This window comes from Aythya fuligula, chromosome 8 (genome assembly GCF_009819795.1).
Source record: "Aythya fuligula isolate bAytFul2 chromosome 8, bAytFul2.pri, whole genome shotgun sequence".
NCBI lineage: Eukaryota > Metazoa > Chordata > Aves > Anseriformes > Anatidae > Aythya > Aythya fuligula.
In genome coordinates, this window is record NC_045566.1 from 9,463,232 (window position 1) to 9,486,622 (window position 23,391).

The 23,391-nt window shown below is 54.6% G+C and overlaps 1 protein-coding gene across 2 annotated transcripts in view; it reads left to right on the forward strand.

Annotated features, from left to right (window-relative positions):
- The window catches only part of LOC116491758 (phosphatidylinositol 3-kinase regulatory subunit gamma), a 51,891-nt gene that overhangs the window by 10,223 nt on the left and 18,277 nt on the right, over positions 1–23,391 (forward strand). Inside the window, exon 1 of one of the 2 annotated variants that reach the window (XM_032192009.1) lies at positions 14,770–15,136. The exons of the other annotated variant lie outside the window; for it this stretch is intronic. Coding sequence (XP_032047900.1) covers positions 15,031–15,136 — 106 coding nt within the window. The 5' untranslated portion in view covers positions 14,770–15,030. Of the gene's footprint in view, positions 1–14,769; positions 15,137–23,391 lie in introns of those variants that run through there. 2 annotated transcript variants of the gene reach the window in all.

Here is a 23,391-nt window from a genome sequence, read left to right on the forward strand (position 1 = left end):
GCCGCAGCAGCTCCCAGACCCCCCACTCGGAGATCTGTTGGCGCTGGCCCCGGGGACTCCAGGCTCCGTGCGCTCCCTCCCTGTAATATATCTGGGTCCCTGTCATCGCCCTGCGGCACTGGGGGGTGGCCGGGCAGGATTACAACTCCTAATATCCCCCATAAATCAGCCTTTCAGTCCCAGCGGCTGATTTATGGCTCCCGTCCCCGAGACCGGGGCGTCTCTTCCCCTGCCGATCCAGATGTCGGGCAGCTGTGGCCCAGCCGTCCCCAGGCTCTGCGTGACAGTGACATTCTCACCGATGTCCCCAGATCTTATGGTGGCACCGGTCACACCCACCACAGCAGGGCTGGGCAGGATTTTGGGGGTCTCCCTCCCCTTTTTGGGTTCCGATCTCCTCTAGGGGTGCGAGCCAGGATGGCTGCGTGCCCCCAGCCGGGTCCGGCTGCTCCCTTCGCATCCAGAAGCGAGGATGTGATTACTCGGCTGTCATCACGTTCGGATGTCGGGAAGCTTAATTAAATGCCTGTAAAGCACTCGGGGGAGCAGCGGATGAAAGGCGCCCTATATAAAGCGCGAGGAATTATTATTAGGCAGGGGCCGCGCGCCTCCGGCCCGGCCCGGCCCCCCGCGACCTGGCACCGACATTATTTGGGTGTGTGGAGCGGTGGCTCTGTCATTCCCCGTGTCGGGGAGCTATAAATACCCCGCAAGAACACGGCGGGGGTGTGCAAACAGCCCGGGAATAGGATCCAGGAGCTGACACGGAGGAAACCGCGCTGTGACCTCAGGCTGAGTCAGGCACAGACGTACCCGGGGCGCGGGGCACCACGGGGGTATGGACGGCGGGTATGGGGTCGTGTTTGGGATGGTGGCCCCGGGAGGCTCCCATCAGGACCCGTACCATCAGCAGGGACTGCAGCAGGTGCCCAAAAGCACCCCAGGGACACGGGGACATCGCGGGGGGTAGAAGGGGACGGGGGGCGCACAGAGCCCCCGATCCCCCGGGGCTGTTTGCAGAGCTGGGCGAGGGGGAGGGAAGGCGAAGGGAAGCAGTGATGTAAATACCGGCTCAGCTGAAGGAAGATGACTTCATCTCCTTTTCCTCTCCTGCTGCTATTTATAGGCACTTTAATTTACTCCCCTTTGCTTTATTATCTCTCCGGCAAGCCGTTAGCCCTCAGACAGCAGGATGCCTTTATTCACCATGCAGCAAAGTCTGGTGGAAAAAAAAATATATAATGCCACCACCCAAAAAAAAAAAAAAAAAAAAAAAAAAAAAAGAAAGTCAAAAGCAGAGGCAGGGAAAGCAAGCAGAGCGCTGAGGGGACGGGAGCATCACTGTCCTCCGGTGCGGATTTGGGGAGAAAATGCGCGGATTTCAGCTCCGTTTGGGGATGAGCTCCTTCAGAGGAGGGTTTAAGCGGAGAACAGCCTGGCGGTTTCCAAGCCCAGGTCTTCCCCAGGGGGCCGTGCTGCTGGCAGGGGACAGGGCGGGCTGGCAGGGGACAGGGCCAGCTGTCCCTCTGCAGGACACCCGGCGTGGCAGCCACCCCCGCATCACTCTCTCCGTCTCTGCTCCGCGTCCGTCCCCTCGTCGCGACGGGCCGGTGAGCGTGCCAGGAAGGGGATGGGAGCATGACTAGCAGGAAAAGGGATTTGGAGTTATAAATACCACCAGGGCATCTCCTGCTGTCCCTGAGAGCGTGGCGGAGCCGGGCAGGGGGCAGATGGCACCGGGGCACTTTCCTCGCAATTGGGATTTTGGGATGCGGCCACGAGTGGCTCTTGGCTTGGGAAATCGGCCACAGGGAGACACGAAACAGCCCAAGGAGGCCAAAAGGAAAGGGATGAGCCTTGCCAGAGCACCTCCAGGTTGTTTTGTCTCTCAGCCTATGTTTCATCCCATGGGGATGTCAGGGGGGAGCCCCCAGGACGGGTTAAAAAGAGGAAAAGCCCATCCAAAACCCCCTGGGTAGAGGGTGAGGAGAGGCGAGCGGTCTGCTGCAAAGATCCTTGGTTCTGGCTGCCCTAACCTGAAGATAACACAGAGCAAATTAATGCTGGGGAGGGAAAAAAAAAAAAAAAAAAGAGAGATCAAGAGCCTAGCTAGTGACGTGAGATGGGGAGAGCGGCTAAAAATAACAGCTCCCCCAAGGCATGGGGAGGAACACGCCGAGGATGCGAGCTCTTGCGATCCCAGAAGGAGCCTCGTGCCTCTCCAGCTGCTCCGGCCCAAGCGCAGCCGAGCGGGGTGAAAGCAGTGGGGAAAGCCTCCGGGGTGCCCACGAGGTGGTTGAACCTCCACGAGGCCACGCAGGGCAGCACTGGGGCGAGAGGTGCGGGTCTGTGCCGTGGACCAGGGAGCGATGCTGCCCGCTGGAAACCAGCCCCGTGGTGCAGCAGAGGATGGGGAACCCCCAGCACCCCGGGCACCCAGCTGGGGGGCAGATGCTGCTGCATCCCACAGGCAGATTTCGGTGGAAGACCCCGGCGGTGCTGCCTTCACAGCTAATTTTAGTCTGTATTTAATTAATGGTGGAGCAGGGAAGGCAGCGGGCACCTTGGAGGAGCAGGGGACCCCGGCAGGGATGCAGGATGGGGCCGCACGCACACACACACAGCCTGGAGGGATCCGGCCCCGCTCTGGGGACCTTCTGCTGGCGGAAACATCGCTCAGCTCGGATTGAAACCCTTTTCCTCCCCAGCCTGCATGGCCGGGGCTGATAAAGGGCCGCTCGGACCCGCAGCATTGTGCCACCAAACAATGACCGGCCGGGGAGGAAGCGGCTGCCCGGGGGCTGGGGTGAGGATTGAGCCCCTCGGTGCACACCGTGTTTCTGGGCCTTATTCCTTTCCTTTTGGCTGATGTTTTGGGATGGTCTGGGCACCAGAACCAGGAGCATCCTCTCCTGGGTGGCAGCAGAGGGGCAGGAGCACATCGGCTCTGTAGGAGACGTCGGGAAGAGGGTGGCTGAGCCTCTGTGATGCCATCAGCACCGCCGGGGTGGCAGTGATGGAGCTGGGGACCAGGCAGCTGGTGGCTGCTGGTGAGAGGGCAGCAGAGCTCCTCGCAGCCTGCTGCCTTTACAATCTATTAACGTCATCTCGCTGCTCGAGCCGGGAGCCGCGCGGGCAGCAGAAACGCTCGGGCACAGATCAGATCAGAGCAGGATTTCAATTACAGTAATCAAAGGTGACACAGATAAGAAACCTCTGCTCTGTGAAACCACGGCAGCTGTCCGCTGGCTCCAACCCGCACACAGCGACCACGGCTCCATCAAAATCACTGGAGTGGCACTAGGGTAAAATTGGATTGCGAATCCATTTTCAGCTGGCGTGGTGGAAAACGCTTTCCCTGCACTCCTTGGGGAAGAAATCCACCTTCCCAGGGGGCAGCGAAGGGGGAAGGTGCCAGGCGTGGAAATGGAGATGTTGCCCTGGCTGCCATCCCCAGCACGGGACTGCCCACCCCCAGTGCCATCCCATCAGCATCACCCCTTCGTCCTGCGCCCAGCCTTCGTGCCCTGGGGATGGCTGCGCTTTGGCTCCATCCCAGATCCCCTCCTGGCCGTGCCCCTCGGTGTTTTCTCTGCCATCCAGCTCCTGGTGGTAGCAGGGATGTCAGGGGGGCTCCATGTGCTGATGAGGGAGCCGGCCATCCCAAACCGGAGTGGAGCTTGTGAAGAATTTCCAACATCAAAAAAGAAAAGAAAAAGAGGAAGAGAAAGATAAAAAGAGAAAGAAAAAGCAAAAGATAAAAGAAAAAGAGGAAGAGAAAGATAAAAAGAGAAAGAAAAAGAGAAAGAAAGAAAAAAGAGAAAGAAAGAAAGAAAGAAAGAAAGAAAGAAAGAAAGAAAGAAAGAAAGAAAGAAAGAAAGAAAGAAAGAAAGAAAGAAAGAAAGAAAGAAAGAAAGAAAGAAAGAAAGAAAGAAAGAAAGAAAGAAAAAGAAAATGGGAAAGAGAAAGAAAAAGAAAGAAAGAGAAAGAAAAAGAGAAAGAAAGAGAAAGAAAAAGAAAAAGAGAAAGAAAAAAGGAAAGAAAAGGAGAAAGAGAAAGAAAAAGAAAGAAAGAGAAAGCAAAAGAGAAAGAACAAAAAAGAGAAAGAAAGAGAAAGAAAAGGGGAAAGAGAAAGAAAAAGAAAGAAAGAGAAAGCAAAAGAGAAAGAAAGAGAGAAAAAGGGAAAGAGAAAGAAAAAGAAAGAAAGAGAAAGAAAAAGAAAAAGAGAAAGAAAGAGAAAGAAAAAGGGAAAGAGAAAAAGAAAATAAGGAAAAGGAAAAGCAAAAGGAAAAGGAAAAGGAAAAAAAAAAAGAAAAAGAAAGAAAGGAGAGAGAAAGAAAAAGAAAAAAGTGAAAGAAAAAAGAAGAACTAGGGGAGAAGCTGAACAAAATGCCTTAACCATGCTGTTATGGATCAGCTGGGGACAAACTGGGGGGGATTTTGGATCTCAACCAAAGCTGGAGGTGTGGCTCAGGGCAGCCCCGAGCACCCAAATGTCCCCGTGGCATTTTGGCCCAGCGGAGGCGGCTGCCACCCACTGCGCTCCCCCTGTCCTGGCCACTCAGCTCCTGCTCCCCTGGCTCATTGGTTTGGTTTGAAGAAACTTTGGCAAGAAATCTGTTGGGACTGAAGCAGAGGCTTGAGTTTTGGGGTTATTTTGGTAGCGCAGAAAGCAAAAGCAGGCACTGGCCCTACCTGGATGGCCTTGCCCCACTGTTCTGGCCGCTGCGCGCCTATCGGAGGAGCTCTGCTCCTGGCCTCCGACAGCTGCGTAAAAGCACTAAACCGAAACATCTGGAACGTTTCAGCCAGAGAAACCCAAGCGTTTTGGGGTCCAGAATGATCCAGATGATCCAAGACAAATTCACGAGCCATCAGGCTTGACCTGAAGCTGTTGCTTCCAGCAAGAAGCCCTCATCCAAGCCATCCCATCCCACATAGCCAGCCCCAAAATCCCTCCGTGCTGGCTACTCCTGATCCCATCCAATTTCAGCTTTTTCCCCACAAAAAAAATGATAGGAAACGGTGGTGCATGCACGGCACTTCCCTTCCCGGGGAGCCTGTCCCTCGCTAGCTCAAGGGGACGAGGCTCGGGTTCCTTTTTCCGAGAAGGGTGGATGCGCTTTGCAGACACAGATAAGGGATTTCGCCATCTGGAACAGCTTCGGGTTTCTTTTCGGGTGCCTCCTCCCCTCTCGTGGCCTCCGCTCGGGCTCCCCGCGGCTCCCCGAGAGCGGAGGCCGCCTCCTTTCGGCAATTAATCCGGGCGCGCTTCCTGCTAACGAGGCTCCCCACTTTAAATTATAAATGGCCCTCGGCGTGTGTGCACACAGACGCACGTGCGCACGCGGAGAATCCTTTAAGGCCATCATTAGCTGTAATTAGCGGGCTCTGTCACTCATCTTTGGCAGTTCGCGACGAGCCCCGAGTCGCAGGAATCCGGCGGCGGATAAAATAAACACGGTTTCAAACAGTTTGGAAATAACAAGCCCTCATTAATCAGACAAGCCCCAAAGGGGAGCGCTGGGGGAAGCGGCAGGCTCTCCGCCATCTCCGTGAGCGGGGCTTTGGGGGCTTGGCTCCCCCCTTCCCACCCCTGCCCCGAAATGCGGGATGGTCTCACTTCTGGGCTGTTTGAGCCTGAAACTGGGTGAAACCTCCCCAAAAAGGCTCCTGCATGGTTCTTCCCTAGGGGCAAGCAGCCGAGGCAGCGCAGGGCTCAGGATCTGGCCCTGGATGCACATTACGGGCATGGGGGAGGCAGCGGGAGCATCTTTAGGATCCCCCAGCATGGGGCAGAGAGGGATTTGGGGTCAGGGCTGGTGCGAGGGAAGTTTCCTGGGAAGCAGGGGGAAGCGGGGAGGGTTTTTGTTGTGTTTTTTTTTTTTCAGCTGTCACAGCTGCAGCTAAATCACCGCGAATAGGAGGGGAACGGGACACACGAGGCTGGATTACATTACAAAGGAGCAGTCCATCATGGGGTATTTAAAATAAGCCGCTTAGATGCACAGTAGCAGATTTGGAGTGCTAAGGGAATTGAAGGCGCTGTGGCTTTGCGAGGCTGGATCAGATCTGGTGAAGATGCCACTTAGGACAGCACATCCCGTCCTGCCTCGCTGCCCTGCCCCGGGGGACACGCACGTGGCCCCGCTGGGGACCAGCCCAAGGTGACCCTGGCTGCGCTGGGGTGGGCGACAACGTCCCGTGGCGTCTTCCTGGGATGCACAGTGGGTTCAGCCCCTCTTTGGGTGGTGCTGAGCCCCGTGGGTAGATGTATGGTGAAACAGCTCCGGGCTGGGGATGCCCAAAGGGGAGCTGTAAATGTGCTGCTCCTCCTAGCTGGGCTCAGCTCAGCTCCAGGGAAAGGGATTTCAGCCCAGGCAGGCATTTCCCCAAAAAGCATCCTTTTGAGAACAGGCATTTCCCACACCTCTGGGCCGCTCCGATCCCAAGGGCTCACCCGTGGTGGCCCCGCAGGGACATCCCTTGAAGCACCGCCCCATCACCAGCCGTGCCCCCAGCCATCACGCCGCCCATCCCTTTGCGCCCAGCGAGGGCAGGGACGCAGAAACATGCCCACAAAATCCGTGGCCACATGTCCGATTAGGCTGTGGGACCGCCTGCCCCTCTCCTTGCCCTTCTCCTGCGCCCTCTGTCCCCTCCTCACCCCGCTGGGCTGCTGCGCTCCGCTGCTGCGCTCCTGCGGGTTTACCCGCTGTCCCCAGCTCCCCCCAGCATTAATCCAGGGGAGGATTAAGGTTAACAAGCTCCTGGAGCCGCCCAGCCCTCGTGCCTGCCTGGGCAGACCACTCTGCCCCGGTCCCGAGGAGGGCACGGCGCCCTGCTGTCCCCAGGGAGCTGCCTGATGGCCCCCAAATCCCCCCACCCCATATCCCCCAACCTCTCCTCCCCCAGCACACACCTCACCCTTAGCATGGCACACGTTCACCTTGCCCCATATCAGTTCCCACTGCCATCCCTGAGGGTTTGGGGCTCCAAAACCTCCCTGAGCATCTCCCCCCACCACCTACAAGCCCAGGGGATGGGGATGGAGGGGGGTGGGGGATCTTGGCCTCTCCACCCTCCTCCCCCCATCCCCTGGCTGCTCAGCCCCAGGGCTCCCGTTCCTAGATAGCTCTGGGCTCCTGGCAGCGGGTTTGCACACACGGAAAATGTCTTAATCCCCTGATCCCTGCCCCATGCTGCCCACCAGAGCCATAATCCCTGCGGGGATGCAGCCAGGGGGCTGGGGACCCTCTCTGGGACCCCCACACGGTGCTGGGACCAGCACTGGGGGACAGGGTCCCAGGGGTGCCGCTGCCATGGGACGGGATGGTCCGGGCAGAGCTGCCGCCCTCCTGTGCCAGCCCCATAGGGAACAGGGCTTTTAGAAGAGGTGGCGTATTTCTAGTGCTATTTTCTTAGCTTTATTTGGGATTTCTATATGCATTAAGCTGAGTGTAGCCCCCATCCCCTGCCCCGTATCCCCCCCGCAGCAGCTCACCCACGCGGGGGGCACGGGAACAGATCCTCCCCGGCGTGCGGGGTGCCAGAGCGCCCCGTCCCCATCCCCAGCCCTATTTCCACTCTGCCTTCACCTGCGCTGACCCGGGAGCCGTAATCCCCCTCCTGCTGCACCTGCAGGACGCGGCCGGGTTATCTCAGCAGCTGGTCCCAGCCGGGTGAGCTGAGGCCACCACCGGGGCCGGTGGCTGTGGGACGAGGGACGCGCGGTGCCAGCCCCTGCGGGGGAGCTGGGCAGGATGGGCTCCGTCCTACACCACCACCAACCCCAGCCCCGAGGGAAGAGGGCTTGGGATGGGGGAACCCAAATGGGAGGAGGAGGAGGAGGAAGAGGAGGAGGGCGAGAGGCTCAGCACCACCTCTGGGGGCTGGAAATGGGCACACGGACCAAAAAAAAGTGCTGTTTGCAGCCGCGTCTCCTATATTTATAAGAAGCAAAGAAGATGCTGGGATAGCGGCTGAGCTGAGCTTTTAACCAGGCAGATTACACTTAGCAGGAGCATTTACCTCTGCCTCTAATCCGCCTGCCACAAAGACTTGCTAACTCCTTCCCGTATTTAACCGGGAGGCTTTGAACCCGGTTTTTGCCACCGATGCGCCCGGCGCCCACCCGAGGAGGAAATCCCGCAGGAGCAGCCACTTTGCACGATTTCCCTGTGATTTTGCTCCAGGTTTATGGGTTGGCAAATGGTTCAGCGATGCTGAGGGTAAATTGTTCCCTCAATTGTTCCCAACGGGTTTGGGGTTGGTGCTGGCACCCTGGTGGTGTCCCCGTGGGCACCAGCCTGGCGATGTCCGTGCAGGTGGAGCTGGTTGGGGTGCACCGTGGTGGCAGGGGAGCTGAAACCTGCAGGGTTAGCTGAGCCAAAAGGGAGATAAAATATGTCTGGGAGGTCAGTGAGGGGGCTCAGGGCCCTGCCTGCCCCAGCTGGTGCCAACTGGGAGGACTGGTCCCCAGTGCCCAGGTGGGTGAGGTCCCCATGACATGGATGCGCTGTGGGTCTGGGCTAGAGGCACAGCAAGCTCCTTGGGGAGCAGCAGCAGCCCGTGCCCACATCCCCATCCCCACCCAAAGGCTCCAAATGCTCGGATCAGGGCAAAAAGCCACATTGGGAGGCTGGGAGGGGGCAAGCACACCGGCACTTTGCTGTTTATTCCCCTCCTGCGGCCTTTCTACTGAGAAAACCATCAAATTTCAGCAAATTCCCCCAAAAAATCTAGCAGTAGCCTCTGGGAAATGATTTTTCCCCAGTGGGGTGAGCAGGGCTGGAGATGGCCGGCCGCTGGTTGTAGCAAAGCACACCCGGACCCTTTCCCAGCACGGACACGTCCCGGTGCCGGGACCCCAGCAGCATCGCCCCGCGGCGTGGGCGAGAGCAGCCCCAAGGCGCCGGTGCCGGGCGAGTTTCTCTCCTGACCGACGGCTCCTTCAAGCACCCGTAACTCCCTCTAATGTGTTTTTCCTCTTCTCTCTCCTCTGGGGATGGAATTATTCTGGCTTTGTGCGAAAAAAGAAAAAAAAAATGGCTCTGAAGTGCTTTGGAAGTGGAAACCTCCCATTACGCTTCTGAAAAATGATATTAATCTTCCCTCTCCCTTTATGAAGTGCTCTCTCTCCCAGATGGCTCGGGACTGGAGGTAGGCATTTGATGTGGAAATAACCCGTGCTGGAGGAGCCCTTTTGATGTCTGTTTGTCACGGGGCTGGTGGCAGGCATCCCTGCCCATGGCACGGGGTTGGGACCGGGTGGCCTTCGAGGTCCCTTCCACCCAAACCGTTCTCTGTGAGGTGGGCATTCAGCTCCTGGGAACCCAGCATCGTTCACCAACCCCATGTCAGGTCTGGAAATACTCAGCAGGGCGAGGATGGTAATAAAGGACAGGTCCAATAAAGGACCGTGCGTGGTGGTAAAAGGCTGAAGCAACGGGAGGTGGCTCTGCTCTTCTCCCCAGAGTGAAATCAGGCAGGGGATGGCAGCAGGGTGAGGGCGAGACCTCCGTTTTCCCACATTTGCCACCGATTTCCCGGTGCGGGCACCGCTGGCGGCGATTTTAACGCAGGCGCCGCTCCGTGTGTGAAGGAGGAAGAGGTACTGAGTTACTGTGGGAAGGGCTCGGGATCATCCCGCTCCTCCGCGAGTAACGTTGCACAGCTCCTCTTAAAATCGGACCTGAGGAATTTACAGAGTGGTTATTGTGCATTCCTTGGAAAAATAAAATAAAATCAAATCTGAGCGAGTAGTGCCAGTGCACTAAAGCGACGAGCAGAGGAAGTGAAAAATATTTTGAATTCCTATACAGGGTTACATTTCAAAACCGTCCTGCTTTCAGAATTAGGAAGGGGTGGCTTTTTTCTCTCTCTCTCTTTTTTTTTTTTTTATCCCCCTAATTTCTCTGAACTTGTTACAAGTCTCCTTCCATTTTGCTCACCGTTTCCAAGCGGCTAGAGAAAGGGAGGCCTGGCACGCCGACAGAGATGCGAAGTGCACAAAAGGGAGCCGAGTGTGGGCCGATAATTCTGTAATTGGAGCCGCTCGAGGCGAAATTTTTTTTTTCTTTTTTTTTTTTTTTTTTTTTTTTCGAGCCAGCCTAAATGGGGATCGCTGAAACCCTTCACAATCGCTCCACCAGGGCTCTTCTTTAATGGATTGCTCCGTTTAACTCTCTCTGTTTGTCACTGGCGAGATGACAAGAGGAATTAGTGTGCTGGAAAATAGAAGGTGAATGGCAGCTCCCCGGCCCGCTTCCACGGCCCCGCCGTCCCCGGGGTGCCGCGGTGCCAGAGCCGGCTTGCAGGCAGCTCTGCGGCCCCGACAGAGGAGGAGGGGAGCTCGCCTGCAAAAAAAAACAGCAGCTCCAGCACTAAAACGAGCCTGTGGGGAAAAATATGGGGTCCGCACATCGGGCTGGGGGGTCCTGGAGCACCATGCGTGGCTCCAGGCTGGGGAAGACCTCAGTGTCCTGGCGAGGCCGAGTCCCAAACCTTTCTTGGGCTGCAAAACAGCTCTGTATTTTGCTTTTACAGCCCGGAGGTTTGTTTTTTTTTTTAAAGCACTGTGGGTTAATGTCAGCCTGCCGGGGGCGCGGGGCGTCTGGGTGGGAGCACTCGCCGGCGGAGGGGACGCGGCGCGGGCGCTGCTTTGGAGATGCTCGGACACCTCCATTGTCTGCAGGCAGCCTCGGAAATTTTGGCAGCGCCGATGCCCCGAGGCTAGAGATGTACCTTTCGCTTTTCCCATGAAATTCCACTCCGGTTTGGCTGAGTTATAGCAAAAAAAAAAAAAAAAAAAAGTTTGAAAATCGCCATTTCCCTTCTGCTGCCTGCATTCCTCAGGAAGGCTTTGGCAGCCTGTCAGAACAATAACTGAACGTGAACTTTCTGAAGAGCTGGCCCTGCCAAAGCAGCGAGCCGGCGCGGCGTGTCCTTTCCCTCACCCCCCTTCCCTCCCCGTGCCCACCCCTCGAGCACCCATCCCGGGCACCCTTGGGTGCGGACGTGCCCGCTCCAGGCAGCAGGAGGCAGAGCCCGGCGGGGCAAGCAAGGCTCGGGTCCTCTCCCCGTGCAGGAGAGCAGTGCTCAGCACCCATCCTGCCCCGTTACTCCTGTGGCTTTTGGGGCAAAACCCCCCCGGAGCAGCGGGGAAAGGCTGGGTCAGGTTTTGCCCAGGGATGCACGAGGTCCAGCGGCAATAACCGACGTTGTGGAGGTTTATTTAAAAGATCCTATTTTTTTCTTTTAACTGCTATTTCCTATGTGAAAAGAATGTTGTTTACAACGCGAAGCCAAGTGCTTTTAAGCTAGGAAATGCCTGCTGTATGATTCCTTGCAAGCTCAGCTCCGCGCGCGTGCACCATGCCACGACCCCCACGTGCGCCCTCCCTTACTTCGGCCTCGTCCACCCCAACGTGGACAGCAAGGACACGAGCTGCTCAGGCAGCCATAAATAAGACACTTCCTAGCACAGAAGTGTTCCGTTTTCAGGTTTTTGCAGACCGCATATTATTCCTTAATGCAGGTTTTTAAGGCAGTATGTAATTTCCAAACCAAAGCGCCCTACTCGGGCACGCTCGCCGAGCTTTTCCTCACCACAGAAATGCGGCCACAGCTGGGGTGGAGCAAGGCAACGCTTTCACAGCCTATGAGGACACAAACCGACCCCGTAAATCACAGGGGAGGAAGCCCGGTCCCCGTTATAAGCGGGTGGCTCCCTCCAGTCCCGCTTCCCGCGGAGCTGCGGGGGGACACGGGGAGGGGACCTGCTGTCACCTCACCCCGTCACCTTATTGCAGTGCAGGGGTTGATGCTCTTAATCTGATGGCAAATGCTCCGTGGTCCCTTGGGTATTTTTGGGGACAGGTTTGTCTAATCCCAGGGGAAGATGGAGCTTGCAGCATCCTCCATCACTTGCTAGAGGCAGGCCATGGGTTAGGGCAAACACTTCCCAATCCCTGGTGCCTGTGCAGTGCAATCAATGCCATGGGGTGTTTTCTGCCATTTGGGGTCACCCTTTCCAGCTGGAAAATCGCCCTGCCTTGTGCCAGATCCCCACCAGCAGGCCCTGAGCTTGTGCTCTGACAGCAGCGGTCACATTCTCGGGAGCAGCCAGGGGTCTCCAGGTTGTCCCCAAAACCTCTCATTGCCTTAGCACATTTGGCTGGCGGCACTGCGGACTCGGGACACGACCTGTCGGGTCGGGGTACATGGAAGGGGGTCCACTTGGGGCTGTTGGCACCGGGGCAGATGTGTTGGAGGGACAGCACACAAGCAGCGCTCGCCTTTTGGTCTCAATTTGCAGCAGGGCTGGCGGCGAGGGCCGGTGCCGTTCGTTTGGCGGTGGTGCTGGAAAGTGGCTCTGCCACGAGCTGGTGTCCAGCCAGACCCAGACCACCCCCAAGCTCTTGGTGTCCTCCCGGTTTCGTTTCTCTTCTCCGGAGAGCCGTGACGTGTTTCTTGCACGCTTTGCACAAGCAGAGGGCTGTGTAAGGCAGTCGGCGTGCTGGGAAAGGGAGAGCCCCGTGCGTGTGTGCTGGGAGCCGAGTAATCCTGGGCACATTATAAGCTCAGTTTTGAGGAATAAAAACACATTAATATTCCGTTCTCTCAAGGCATTATCCTACTGTTTACCATTAGACGCAATCCTCTGCCTTAAATTGCGTCTTTGATTAAAGCAGCAATGAGAGAAACCAGGGCTAATAACAAAATGCATTCTGCTTTAAATCACTAAAGTGAAAACATCAATAAGCTGCAGCCATCAGCGCCGCCATGAAAATGAAGGCAACCATCATGGGAAACAGCAAGAGTGAAATCCACTTTGCCAGCATAAAAGCCAAATAATTAGGTCTTATGTGGGTGGAACTTGTAACGAGGTGCAGGAAGGGGGGAAATGAGTTTCAGCCCTAGCCTCCCTCCTCCTCCAGAGCTGCTCATGAAGTTTTGGGGTGGCGATGGGGCCAGCAGACCCCGTTTTTCTCAGCTCAGTGGGGTCGGCAGTGCCTCGGCCCCATCCCCGCCGGCACCCTCGGGTCCCCCTGCACCATCCGCAGGGTCTCGAGCGGGCTGGAGGCGGCACAGCGTTATTAGCACGAGAAATTTAATTTAAAAAAAATAAGACAGAGGAACCCTATCTGGCGATCGCGGATTAATCAGGGCTTGTAGATGAGGATGTGAAATTAATTTCTTGGCGGCGGGCTGCCTGAACCTCAGCCCCGTGCCCCAGCACCAGTCCCTCCAGGAGCTGTTACCGGAGTGGGGCTGGCTGGGGAAGGTCTCTGGGAGGGCTTGGCAGCCCCCAGCCCCATACCCCTTAAAAAGAGGGCAGCGTTTGGGTCTCCCCTGGTTTACTTGTGTGAGGAGAACCCTGCCAGGAGCCCTCCACCATGGGCCAGTGTGTGAGGAATTCCCAATAATGAACCCTCAGTGCTTTAAAACGTAAAGGTGCTGGGCTTCTGACACAGCCTGCGCCCATCCACGAAGGACCCAAGTGTGCCTGGCCTTGCCGAAGGGTTTTTCCCTCATTTTTGCCCCTTTGGCCGTCCTCTGGGGCTGCTCTGCAGGGCACAGGCTCCAGGACCCAGGACCCCAAGACCCAAGACCCCAGAACCCCAAGACTCCAGGACCTCAGGGCCCAAGACCCCAAGACCTCAGGACTCAGGGCCCAAGATCCCAAGATCCCAAGACCCTGGGACCCCAAGACTCCCCCCGCAGCACGGGGTAGCAGCGGGCAGCCCCGGTGCCGGTTCCGAGCCCCCCGCCCGCCGGTGCCGCGGAGCGCAGCCGGGCCCCGTCCTTGCCCCGAGCCCGCCCGCGCCCCCTTTGTCCCCCCGCTCCCCCTCAGCGCCCTTCTCCCTTTGTCCCGCTTAGTAACCGGGGCTGCCGGCCAATCAGCACCGAGCCGGCCGGCTTCTCCGCCAGCCGATTGGCCAGCCGGCCCTGAGCCCTCCGCCAATCGGCGCGCTCGCCGCTCGCTCAGACAAAGGCAGCAGCTCTGGCAACGGGGCTCTGCTCCCCCCTCCCTCCCCTCCCTCCCCTCCCTCCCCCCTCCTCTTCCCGCCCCTCGCGCGTGCTCCGCGGCGGCGGCCCCTTGGCGCCGGGCCAGCGGGGAGGGGAGGGGGAGCGGGTCGTACCACCTCAGAGCGTGGGGGGGGAGGGGGAGAGAAGAGCGAACAGCGGGAAAAAATATAAAAGACGATAAAGGGATATATATGTAGAGAGACAGATTTATCGAATGGCTTTTTATTTTTAAGGGTGTATTTCACGCAGATAAGGAGGGGAGAGAAAAGCCCACCCCTTTTTCGCGTAATGGACCCGCCCCGCCCCGCCCCGCCGAGCGCGCTGAGGGGAGGAGGGGGCGTGGCCTGGCGGCGGCCAAGAGGCGGCAGGCGGCGGCCGGGCCCCTCAGAGCCGCCTTAAAATGACGCCGAGCGGGGCCGGCGGCGGCGCGCACAGCCCGGGGCCGCCGCCCGCGACACCCGCCCGCAGCCGCCGGCCCCGCGAAGGGCTCTGAGGCGAAGCTGCCGCCGTTAGGGGCTCCCCCCCGATCCGTTTTGGCCGTTTCCTCGTCGTTTTGGGTGTTTTTTTGGGGTGTTTTTGGCTCGCCGGCCGGCGGTTTTTTGAAAATCCCCCCGAAAAATGGCGAGGGGTGGGGGGCCGGGGAAGTGGCTGCTGTGTGGAAAGGTGGCTTTTTAAAGAGGAAAAGCTTTTTAAACAGGAGAAAAAAACGCGTTTTAAACAACAAAAAAGAAGCACTCTATTATATATATATATATATCTACCTATATATTATATATATATAGCACTACCTACTTCAGTTCCTGCAGGGCAGCTTCTCTGTGGCAATTTTTTTTTTTGAAGTGAAATTTTGCGATTTTTTTTTCCCAAGGGGGTGTGATATCCTCGGAAGGCTCCCCCCCTTTTCTTATTTTTATTTTTATTTTTTTTTTATTTTTATTTTTTTTTTATTTTAAATTCTCCGACTCCCCGCGCCAGGCTGCAGCCCTTGGCGCCGCGATGTACAACACGGTGTGGGCTATGGAGCGCGATGACCCGGACTGGAGGGAGGTGATGATGCCCTACTCCACCGAGCTGATATTTTATATAGAGATGGACCCCCCAGGTAGGGAGCCCGGGGCTGGCTGTGCGCGTCCCCCCGCCGCTGCCGTCCCTTCCCCGTGCCCGGCGGAGGGGTGGTCTGCAGGGGGAGAGGACGACCAGGGGGGTTAAGCCATCTACGAAGCCTGCTTGGACTCCTGGGTGACCCAAACCTGCTGGTTTTGGAGCAGAAGCGCTTGAATTTTAACGCCGGGGTTTCGGGGGGCAGCAGCGGTTGGGGAGGTGGAGGAGCGCGGCAGGAGGAGGGCTGCGCCCAGCTCCTCTCTCAGCATCTTTTTGGCCAAAAAAAAACCCAACTGCCTTCTGTTTAAAGCGTTCATTCCAGCTGTATTCATCTCTGGAGCAGCGGTTTTATCAGCCTCTTCACCTGCATGCCTTTATGTGCCCGTAACGCCTTGATGGCAGTGGTTTGCCTGGCTCCGTTCAGGTTTGGTTTAACAGTTTCCCCAGCTCCTGAGACCCCCTTTCTCTCCAGCACGTTCAGTGTGTGTCGTCTCCGGGTTTTGTTCTTGCTGGGGAAGAGGCTGGGATACTTCCCTCATGCATAGCCTTTTATAACCTCCTCCAAGAGGTTTTGATGCAAGGTTGTTTCTTTTTCCTTGATTGCCGGTGCTGGAAAGGGAGAAACGCATTGTGTGTTGCCTGCCTGAAGTTTTCAGCTGGGATAGAAAGTTTGCTTGGAGTCAGAGCAAGGGGAGGCTCGCGAGTGCAAGGAGAAGAGTTTGATTCTTTCTTTGGTAATGAATTAAAAAATGCCTATATAAAAGGTGGTGAAACCGTATCTGTGCCTCTGAGAGCGTAAATGGCTGTGAGCAGTAAGGCAGTGAAGGACCTTTATGTGCTCGGGTCTCATCTGTGTGTTCAGGGTGTACAGCGAAATATGCACCCAAAATCCCAGCCTGTTGAGAAACTGATAGCAAATGAGCACTTGCAGGTGGTGTCTCCTGCGTAGTGTGTGCTGCTGGAGCTTCAAAAAGCGTTTCAGTCCGTGCTTGAATTGTGGCTTGTGTCTCAAAGTGGGGTTTAGTCTCTTTGTTTCAGCCCGGCGAGCTCTTATGTGGGCACTTCTAATTAAAAAAGGGGAAAGGGGATCGTCATACGATTTTCTTGGATCCCAAGGACCTGTAGTCACTTCCTGCGGTAACTGTGATGCTTTCAGAGTTGGACAGGTCTCTGGGATACTCAGTCCTGGCCACTGCTCGTTAAATTCTTGCATAGCTGACACTGCCTATTTTTAGAAGCTTCTCCTGAAAGCGTGAAGTTCAGTCAAATCTGTTTGCTCGCCTCTCTGAATTTCAAAGAGTATCTTCTCTGTAAATGCTTTTGATTTTTTTATTATTTTTTTTTTAACTATTTGCACAGTTAATATTTGTTTCAACTTGTATTGAGCAAACAAAATAGAGCTGCACTGTAGGTGACTTTAAACAATTGGCATTGGGCTTTTTCAATTAAAAAAAATTGAAAGCCAGGAGTTGGTGTGAGGAGGCTGCTGGAAGGGGACTGGCCTAGCTGGGCTGGTCAGGAAACAAATCTCAGTATTGCTGCAGAAAGTGCCCTATAGCTTCTGGAAGTTTACATTAAGGAGCGGTGCTTCTGTCACTAATAACATCAATATTTCCATCATGGGAGCATTATTGTCAGGGATCAAGGCTCTGCATGTCCCAAACACCAGCTAGTAAAAGGACTTAATGTTGCACGCAGATCCCCCAAAGTGTTTGGCAACTTCATCCTTGATTTTCCTAAAGGAGAAAAGCCAGAGGTGGAAATGATGCATGGGATGGTCCCCATGTGCATGTCCTGCTTTGGCAGAGCTGTAACTTCTAAACTGCAGGGACCCAGGTGGGCTTTTTTTCCCTCTTGACAGGGTGGAAGAGCGTTTTCTGGTGCGGGATGATAGGTCATCCCCAAGGGGAGCGTGGAGGAATTTGGAGGGCTCAGACGCCGCATGCCTTGGGATAAACTCACTGCCTTTGCTCCCGGTAACAGGCGCAGCCCTGCCTGGCCTGCTTCCAAGGAAAATTGGTGAAGGTTTTTCGGTTCAGAATTCCCCTGCGTGGGGACTGGAGTTCCTGAGCAGCTGGACGGTGGCGATACGTTCCCGCACTGACTGACAATACGCGGCGAGCGTCCCCGCTGCCGGAGGAAGGCAGCGCGCTCTTTTGTTCCCAGGACTTGCGTGGAGAGTTCCCCGCTCGGTCTTGATGCTGCAGCACCGGGCGCTGGGAGCCAAATGGCTCACGCGTGGCTGCTCGTGGTTATTTTAGTGGCTGAACTTCAGGCAGAAGGCAAAAGCGAGGTGAGCGTAATGCACGGTGTCACCTGTAACCTCCAAGGCAAGGGTGTGGGTACTGCTTCTTGTTAGGAGCCAGCAGAGCTTTAATTTGGCTTGGCAGGCTGTCTGAATACACCTTGGTGTTGCACAATAATAACGCAGGAATGAAGCCCCGGGATAGCAGGCAGGCTGGAGTGCTTCCTTCAGGCCTCAGTGCATCTGCAGCAGCTTTTCGGCGTGCTCCGGCTCTCACTCAGATACTGTAGATGTGAATGGATGCTCAGGGCAGCTCCTGAAGCACACCTGCTAGAAGCTAAAAAGCTAAACTTGCTCTGAAGTTTAAAGCTAACAATCAAATCGGTGCCTCTCCCACTCGGGAGTTTTCTCCAGCAGATGCAAGGTCAGGCAGCGAGTGATAGCGGTGTGGGCTGGTCCCGGCAGGCAGCTCGGCACCACGCAGCCCCCAGCTCGCTCCCCCCCTGTAGGATGGGGGAGAAAGTCAGGTCAGCAAGAGGGGGGAAGCTCGTGGGTTGAGATCCAGAGGGTTTACCGGGTAATGCAAAAGCTGTGCGTGCAAGCAAAGCAAAATAAAGGATTATTTCACTTTCTCATTGGCAGGCAGATGTTCAGGCATTTCCAGGAAGGCAGGGCTCTATCTCAAGTGACAGCTCCTTGGGAAGACAGCCACCATCACTCCAAGTGTCTCAGTTTTATTGCTGGGCACGGTGTCACGTAGTGGGGGACATCCCTGGGGTCAGCTGTCCTGGCTGTGTCCCCTCCCAGCCCATGTGCACCCCCAGCCTAGTGGCAGAGCAACACAATAAAAGCAGGAACCGTCTTGGCTCTGTGCAAGCAGCAGCTACCACATCGGTGTGCTCTTAACACTGTTCTTCAGCACAAATCCAAAGCACAGCACTGCACGAGCTACTGTGAAGAAAATTGACAATCCCAGCCCAAAACAGTGCGGTACCCACCCCTTACTCCCAACTGTTCACATCATGCATGAGGCCCTTGCTAGCTGCCAGCCTTCCCACCCTCTGACTTATACACAGACTCATTCCCTTCGTCCAAGGGTCACCCACATAAAATGCACATTAAAAGTCCCCTGAGTTCACTTATTCTGTGACTGAGGCTCTGTCTGTGCGTGGAGTTACCAGGTGCCAGAGCCAGCTCATGTTAAGTCACTGCTGCACTAGCACTGCTTCTTGCGAGGCTCAGCCTCTGGTGTGAGTGGTTCCTGCTGTAGCAATTCCTGTAACATGCATCCTGGGCCGTGGTCACAGACTTTTTGGGACGTTCGTGCACCAACAGGGACTTACCCACAGTCTCTCTGACTCGGGGTCACGCTGGCTTTCCAGCCTGGCCAGCTGTCAGCCCAGGTGCCTGGCCATCGCTGTTATCAAAGCGTTCCCAGCACAGCAGGGGGAGATGATAAAGACTACAGCAGAAGCAGAAAGCAGCTCCTAACAAGCACTGGGCTCTCGGATGCAGTAAGGAAGCGAGCCCTGCGGCAAGCACAAGAGCCTGCCAATTAATAGCTAAACAGAGATAACATCTATAAACTCCGTCTAGTGCACTCCAATTGAACCTGTCATTATCTCAAACCCTTCGAGCCCTACGTTGGGTGCCAAGAAGGATTCGCTCGCGCTCTGCCAGGGTGGGATGGGGGAGCGAATCCAGAAGGTTAGGAAACTCGTGGGTTGAGATAAAGGCGGTTTAAGAGGGGAAGCAAAAGCCGTGCATGTGAGCAAAGAAAAATAGGGAGCGTGCACAATCAGAGAATACCTTGAGTTGGAAAGCACCTGTGAGGATTATCTAACCCAACTCCTGACTCCACGGAGGGCAACCTGAGAGTTAAACCACACATCTCGGAGCATTGTCTCATGCTCTGTGAAACCACACGGCTTGGGGCCCCCTCGGCGATCAGGTCGTGCGTTCAGCCTCAGCTTCCCATCAGCAGGCAGATGTCCGGCCGCTTCCAGGAAGGCAGAGCTGATGGAGCACGAGGAGCAGTTCCCAGGGAAGACAAACACCGTAAGCCAACGTCCCCCAGCTTTATTGCTGAGCACGGCGTCCCGTGGAACATCCCTGTGGTCAGCCGGGGCCAGCTTTCCGCTGCGTCCCCTCCCGGCTTCCTGCACACCCCGGCCTCCTCCCGGCAGGGCGGCGTGAGAAGAGGAAGAGACCTTGACACCATGCGAGGGCTGGTCAGCAGCAGCCAGCACATCGGGGCGTTAATCAGCACTGGTTTTCATCACGAGCTCAAAACATAGCACCAGAGGAGCTACTGGGAAGAAAATTAACTCTGTCCCGGCCAAAAGCTCTGCAGGCTGTTAGCTTTCAACCCATCCTAAACACAGCAGCGGGGCCGTTTCCTACAAAGAGGAGTGGGACTGCAGAGCCACGTCTGTCAGCCCTGCAAAACGTGCCTTAGTGAGGAGAGCACCGACAACCAGCAGGGGCAATCAGGTGTCCTTAGGAGTACCTAATACTTCTACTTGTGCTTCTTCTGGTGTAATAAAAAGCATCACTGATAGTAGGTAGGATCTACACATAGGCAGCTAAATAATTTCCTGTGTCCACAATAAAAATGAGATCCACAGCTTGCAGGTAGCTAACATAGCTGCTGAACTTTCTCATCAGGATTCCTTTAAAATATTGTGGCCAGAACAGCATCACAGGCTGGCATTAGGAAACTGACAGTGGTTCATTCCCATGTTTGCTCTTGCTGTGGGACTTGTTATCTGAAAAGACAAGGAAATAGGTTATTGGATTGAGTTTATTTTCTTGTTACGACATCTGTTCAGGTCTGCAAAAAGTTGTTGCTGCCAGAAGTTAAGTTTGGAGCAGAGAATTGACTGCCAAAGCTACCAGAGTACCTAAAGCATCGCTACCTAATTAGCAGGACTAAATCATGCCTTTCCCTTTCCCTCTGTAGATCCGGGGTGTGTTATCAGTTGCGTTGATGACAAAATGTGTAATCACTGAATACATTTTGTCACAGTTGGATGAAAATCAGTGCGAGTGTTCCGCAGGGATTTCAGATAGAGATGTCGGCAAGGATACTTGGCTCAACTACAAATTAGAGGTTAGTTTCGTTTGTGTGGATTATGGAGAGAACCACAAGTTCAGAGTAGGCTCACTAATGCCGCATGGGCTCTGTCTGTCTGCGAGCAGGTAAGAGAAGTGTTTGTCCTGAAGCTGTAGGAGAACTGCCTTGCTGAGGGCTCTTGGGCCAAGCGTGGCTGACTGCGTTTATAACTTGACTCAGCTGGCTTTTTCAAGAGTATCACTCTTCCCTGTCTCCTGTTACAGCTGTAACAATGCTGCTATTACAAAATCTTTTAATAATCAAGGTGGGGAGAGGGCAAGAATAATCTCCAGGCTGCTTAGGTTCATCTGCTTTGCAAAAGCAGCACTGCCATTGTATGAGTGAGACGAGTATTCAAGGGAGAGCAAGTATTTATTCCTCAGAGTTCCTATTTTCTTCTCCTATATAATTTGACAACCCTTGTTTTAGGGGCCCGATACTGTAATGGTAATTTGGAAAACACAGGGCTCTGACCTGAGGGGCAGTGTTAGCGTGGCTCTGAGTGGTGCTGTGTCATTATCGATGTCAGAGCAGAAACCAAACGTGGCTTCTCGGCTCGGGCTGGTGGCAGGCAGCAGCCAGCTGCAGGTAATGCAGCACATCTACGCCTCGCTGGTTCTCCAGTGGGAGAACAGATGCAGATTTTAATAGCGTTGTCAGTATTGTCCTTCAGCTTATCTGAGCTGACTCCAGAAGCTTATCAAAGAGAAGTTCTGCTCTCACACATCTTGAAAATGGGAGTAGTTCTGCGAGGCGTGCCATCGACACCGCAGCGCCCCAGCAGCAGCTGCCTTCGCTGCAAGCTGAAGTCCTGCTGAAGGTCAGGCTTCCGAGAGCATGGATGCTGGAGGATGAGTTGCCTTTTTGCAGAAAATGGAGTCTGTGGTGACTGTTTTGGGGTAGCAGAAGGAACAAATAAAGTTCAGTCACATTCTGGAGATCCTGGGAAATGGTTTGAAAGAGAGCCTCAGCTCCTGTAGGGAAAGTGACATGAAATGCACAGATCCCATTTTTGTTATACCTAAACTTCTCTGCTGGCCCTTTCATTTAATGACTGCCATAACCATATTTAATTTCTGATTGCATTTTCAGGCTTGCTTTTACATTCTTTTCTTTTCATATTGATGGCTCTACCTGTTAAAGAATATCACTCATCAGCTTTCAGTTAAATATAAAAATGCAAAAAATAACGTCATTAATAAAAATGAAATGATTCCTTGCTTGAGATGGTAGAGAGCCTGCCTGTAAAGGCTGACATTTTGTTTATCAGTTGGCTTTCGGATGATATAGGAATGTTTGTAGAGGGGAAGGTTACTGAAGGGGGTTGTTTGAGTGCGTCTTCTGGAAAGTTGTAGATTGATGCAAACTAAAAAATGGAACAATGTTCTGAGAAGAAACCAAGCTTTTCACCACTTGTTTGAAAGCCAGACCTGCTCTAGTCCCAGCAAATGTTATTTCTGCATTGTTCTGAACAATCCTGTATCTCATTACGAAGCCTGACAAGAGTTAATCGCCGTGGTGCTTCCTTCGAGCTTAAAAGGAGAAGGCTCTTCTTGGAGTTTCCTTCGGGGAATATCATTTTCCCAAGCAGCAGAGTCGAATTCTGTCTTCCCATTGCCTGCGTGGTATCTTATTCCAGAACGAAGCCATTCAGGCTTGTCTTTGCTCTACAGCTTGGGAAAACGGAGCGGGATAGTTGGTCGTGCACATCTGCGCCCTTACTGGAAGCAGTGGAGTGCCTCACAGCACCGCGTGCTGGCTGCTTGCTGAGGCACCTCTTGGGCAGAGAGCTGGAGAGTGCTGGAGGCAGCAGCATAAAGAAAACTTCTCTCAGCATCTCCCCGTAAACGTTAAAGGTTAGGTTTTGTTGCTGTCAAAAAGGCCGTGTCTGTGTTGGAACAGGTCGCCCTACAACTCGGGGTCTGTGAAGGCAATCGGTGTGCTCCAGCTGCATTTTTTGGAAACTCGTTTGTGTAAAGTAGGTTGCTGAGTAATGCTTAAAGAGCGGGCTCTGCTTGTGTTCTAAGTGCCCCTATGGAAATGAGTCAGATTTTCTTTTTTCTTCTGCTTTTTATCTCATTTCTTCTGACAGGTTAAAATCTGCACAATAGCCAAGTAAGCAAGAACTCCTTTCTCCACATAATCTAAACTACAGCGCAGGAGCCGGTGCCAGGTCCCCAAACAATGTGAGCGGATGTTACCTCTTCTAAAGAGACCCTTCCGATTGTCCTTCAGTTTTGCTGTGCCCTCCACTCCACAGCCAAAGGTTTTGCAGTGCTTTAGTGCATATCTTCCAGTGCTTTAAGCTCCTCCAGTGCACTTCTGCCGAGAAGTGGCTGCATACAGGGAGCTTAGAAAAATCCACACCGTTCAAAAGAAGCAAAGACTGAGCCATTCCTCTTGTAGCCCTTTCCAGGGGGACCCCAGCTGCCCTGCTGGGCATCCAGCAGCTGCCTGGGCAGTCCTGGTGCCAGAGCCCTGTGTGCTCCCAAGCTTTGCTGTGGCTGATCAGGATCCCGGTTCTTCTCTGGCTTCGAGTCCAGCAGCACACCGAGCTGGCCACCTTCCATCCGGCGCTCCTTTTGAAAGAGGAGCCGAAATACTTCAAATACTTCAACCTGTGACTGCTTCCAGCGTTCGCCCGGTTTTCATGAACTGGAAAAATGTTATTTTAATGATAGTTCGTGTGTATGTTATTGCTTCTAAAATCAGATACCTCTCTAGCTGACACATGGTTATTTAGGAAAGGCTTGAAAAACGCCGTGTTTCTCAGCACAGAAACTTGTGGGTTTGGACAAATCAAAGCCATCAATCTGTATTCCCTTCGTCTGTTTGTTCTTTTCACTACGGAGTAACTTCAGCTTTGGGTTGGCATCACTTTGGGGCTCTAGTACTT